At 45.8% G+C, this 4079-nt stretch overlaps 1 protein-coding gene across 1 annotated transcript; it reads left to right on the top strand.

Annotated features, from left to right (window-relative positions):
* The first annotated feature begins 1513 nt into the window (after positions 1–1513).
* LOC103273720 (putative olfactory receptor 52P1) lies at positions 1514–2458 on the top strand. Its single transcript, XM_008071165.1, has one exon. The coding sequence runs from the start codon at positions 1514–1516 to the stop codon at positions 2456–2458; it is 945 nt and encodes a 314-aa protein (XP_008069356.1).
* Positions 2459–4079: the final 1621 nt, after the last annotated feature.

Raw genomic sequence — 4079 nt, 5'->3', positions numbered from 1 at the left:
ATCTCTACAATAAATCAAAAATCAGCCGGGCGTGGTAGCGCATGCCTGTAATTCCGGCTACTCGGAAGGCTGAGGCTGGAAGAATCGCTGGAGCCCAGTGGGTCGAGGCTGCGGTGGCCGGGAGCGGCCACTGCACTCCAGTGTGGGCGACGAAGTGAAACTCCAACTCAAAAAAAAAGAAAAAAGAAATACGAATGCCTCTCAAGTGTCTGTGAGTTCCACTATCTCTGTTTCCATTAGCAATCAGAACACAGCCACATCTAATTATATTTGAAGCTCTTTTGAGAAAGGCACTTTTCTCTCTCTACTCTCTTTTCTTCTCTCGCTCCTATGTCTATTTCTAGTTTCTGTTATCATCTTTCTTTTTCATCTCATCTCTCTTCCCTACTGTCCTCTTCCCATATTTTTTGTTTAATCTCGTCTCTCTCTAAAATTCTCAATTACTGACTGACTAGATAAGGAAAAAAAATGAGAAGGTACATGTAGGTGAGGGAAGATCAGGAGAGACAGAGTGTGGGAAATGGACAGAAGATATGGGGAGATGTGTAAACGATCAGTACTACATTTGACCAAATACGGGTTTCCATATTTGCTGTCAGGACATGATTCTGTATTCTCAGGAACTTCTCATTCCCTATTTCTTTCATAAAGCTTTGATCCTTATGAGAGAATATGCTTTGTACACAATTATTTCCCGATGACCTTATCAGATTATGCATTATAGCCAAATCAGCTTGACACCCACCACTGACCAGTTCTGCATGATCACACCTGTTCCTACCAGCATCCATATAGGATATCTGGAGGCAAACATAGGGTCCTCTTTCTAAACATGAATCAGGCAGTCCTAAAGCTCTAACAGGCTACCAGAGACTCAGCCCCTCACCTGTATTTTGCTGTTCCTTGTCAGAATCTGGGTTCTTAGCCTTATCCATGAGTTATTATGGACTCACTGGCTTAAAAAAAATCTATCCAAGATCTCCCTTCCCTTCCTTCAATTCCCCTCAGTCCTGATCTTCTCATCTTGAGAAGTCCTTGTAGTTGAGTCTTCCTTCCTATCTGCCTGATCATTTATCATTACCATTACCTTTGTATTGTCACACAGGCACATGAAATTAGAAGAATATAATACTAGAGTATAGGCAAGTCCACATGCATAGGATAGAAAAGCTGTAAGAGTTTCTAGTCACTCATTGTCACCATGGAACGGGTTCTGCACCATACCACCCATCCCCACCCCCAGCCCATAGCCTGGGTATCATTGACTCAGACAGAAATGGGACAGAGACTCCTTTGAATCTTTGTGATAGTAACTCCACCTTATCCTTGCCTTATTTCCCAGTGCCCTCCAATCTTCTCATCCTGGATGTTTTTCAAGAAGTCTAGTTCAAATATGCCTTGCTGCCATGCAGCCCTTGCATAAGGACACATCCCAGCTGCTTCATCTCTAAGGGTTTCTAGGGCTCGAGCAAGGCAGTGAGGTCTTCTCTATCCACCCTACCTTGTCTTGGCCATGAAACTCACAAACCACAGCCAGAACCCAACCTCTTTCCTGCTTATGGGAATCCCTGGCCTGGAGGCATCCCACTTTTGGATTGCTTTTCCCTTCTGCTCCATGTATGCCCTGGCAGTGCTGGGTAACATGGCAGTGCTGCTGGTGGTACGTTCAGAGCCTGCACTGCACCAGCCCATGTACCTGTTCCTATGCATGCTGTCCGCCATTGACCTGGTGCTCTGCACCTCCACTGTGCCCAAGCTCCTTGCACTTTTTTGGGCAAATGCTGCTGAGATTGCCTTTGGGGCCTGTGCTGCCCAGATGTTCTTTATTCATGGTTTCTCAGCTGTAGAATCTGGTATCCTGCTAGCAATGGCCCTTGACCGCTACCTAGCCATCTGCCGGCCACTGCACTATGGGTCATTGTTGTCCCCAGAGTCTGTGGGCAAGCTAGGGTCTGCAGCTATGCTTCGTGGCTTGGGACTCATGACTCCACTCACCTGCCTGCTGGCAAGACTGAGCTACTGCAGCCGAGTGGTAGCCCATTCTTACTGTGAGCACATGGCTGTGGTGAAGCTGGCTTGTGGGGGCACACAGTCAAACAACATCTATGGCATCACTGCTGCCACGCTGGTGGTGGGCACTGACTCCATCTGCATTGCTGTCTCCTATGCACTCATCCTCCGGGCTGTGTTAGGCCTCTCCTCCAGGAAGGCAAGAGCTAAGACCTTCGGCACTTGTGGCTCCCATCTGGGTGTCATCCTTCTCTTCTATACACCGGGACTCTTCTCTTTCTACACACAGCGCTTTGGCCAGCATGTGCCCCGGCACATCCACATCCTCCTGGCTGACCTCTACCTGGTTGTGCCACCCATGCTCAACCCCATCATCTACAGCATGAAGACCAAGCAGATCCGGGATGGAGCCCTCCGACTGCTGAAGAGGGGCCCTGTTCAGTCATAAAGACTTCAACCCCACCCTCTGTTCCCTTAGCCCTTGGGCAACATTTGAGAGACTGGTAGCCACCAGCATGAAGGGAGACAGAAATCTACCCTCAATGGTACCCTTACTTATAAAGACATATAGCACACGTCAGACAGTAGAAGATCCATCAGGTGTTTTTCACTTATGATATAGTTATAGCTACAAAGCTGAAGGAGTTCCTGTCTAATGGGAAACGTGGCTATAAAACTGAGGATGGCCTCACAGGGAATCCAATTCTGCTGTCTGACATCATTCCTACATTCCAGAAGATCTTGATAAAGTAAGAAAGATATGGATTCTGGTCTGACAAGGAGAAATAACTCTCATCCACAGGCAAGTGTTCCTACTCTGATAGGCATACATTGATATCTCCCTCGGTGACTGCGGGTGAAATCTGACTGGGGTGAAACACACACACACATGCACACACACTCATATACGGCATCAGGCAGAAAGACAGAGACAGGGCACTGAGCGATTGGCCATAGGGACAACAGCAACAAAGGAAGAATAATTCGGAACAAACTTCATCCAGTGTACCCAAGAATAAGTAACAAGATCTGATATCAATCTAGGAGGGCTCTTTAGAAGGCAAGAGTTTTTATATTTTCACTGAGCATGCACTATAGGCCAAATATTTTGCTCAAATCTAGGATTATGGACTTGATTAAGTCAAATGTCCTCCTCTCATGGTGACTACCCACTGCTAATCAGAGGAAACATACATACAAAAAGACAGTGGCCAAAGTGAATTAAACTATAGTCATTCCTTGGTATATGCAGAGGATTGGTTCCAGGAGTCCTGCATGAACCAAAATCTGTGTATACTCATAGTGGACCCTGTGAACAGGCATATACAAAAAGTTGATCCTCCTTATTTGCAGGTTTTACATGCCATGAATACTATATTTTATGTGTTTGGCTTTTTTAAAAAGTCTGTGTATAAGTGGGCCTGCACAGTTCAAACCTGTGTTATTCCAGGGTCAACTGTAATATGATTAAGGTAAGCACAGAGACCAGGGTATTGAGTAATGACACATTAACTTGCTCAGGGAATGAGATCCCAGGGCCCACCCCATCTTATCCCATCTCTTTATGGGTAGGTAAGGCTACTTTCCTGGAAGCCTTCATCAAGGCTTGGGTGTAAGTTGCAGGAACAAAGCCTCAGGCCAGATGACGTCAAATCTGACCTCCTAAGTCCTTCCTTCTATTACCTGGGAGTGAATCATGCACAGCAGCTTCTACCAAGCATCAACACTCCAGAGGAGAAAATGGGAAACTTTGTCCAATTTGACCTCCTCAGCAGGTTTCTACAAATGAAAGTGATGGCAGCCACTAGAAGACTATTTGGCTTCTGGGTAATGCATTTAATAAGCATGGAAAGAGATTAAACAGGAGATGGCCCTAACAGGTTTGGGATGACCTAGATATCCAGAACTGCATCCAGGAGCAGTAATAGATTAGTTGAACATTCTACTGTGCACCAAGAGGATATGCATTGCCTTACTGTAGTCTCATAACCATCTGAGGAGGATCATATAATTAATCACCCCCAATTTATAGAGCTGGCGGCAGAAGATTAGTAAAGCAGTAACTTGTC

This window comes from Carlito syrichta, unplaced genomic scaffold (assembly GCF_000164805.1).
Source record: "Carlito syrichta isolate Samal-C Ts95f unplaced genomic scaffold, Tarsius_syrichta-2.0.1 Scaffold314138, whole genome shotgun sequence".
In the NCBI taxonomy this organism is placed as follows: Eukaryota; Metazoa; Chordata; class Mammalia; order Primates; family Tarsiidae; genus Carlito; species Carlito syrichta.
This window is presented reverse-complemented; position numbering and strand designations above follow the sequence as displayed.

Bases quoted from the DNA above. Each gene is read 5' to 3' on its own strand.
- LOC103273720 (XM_008071165.1), top strand. From the start codon at position 1,514: ATGAAACTCACAAACCACAGCCAGAACCCAACCTCTTTCCTGCTTATG.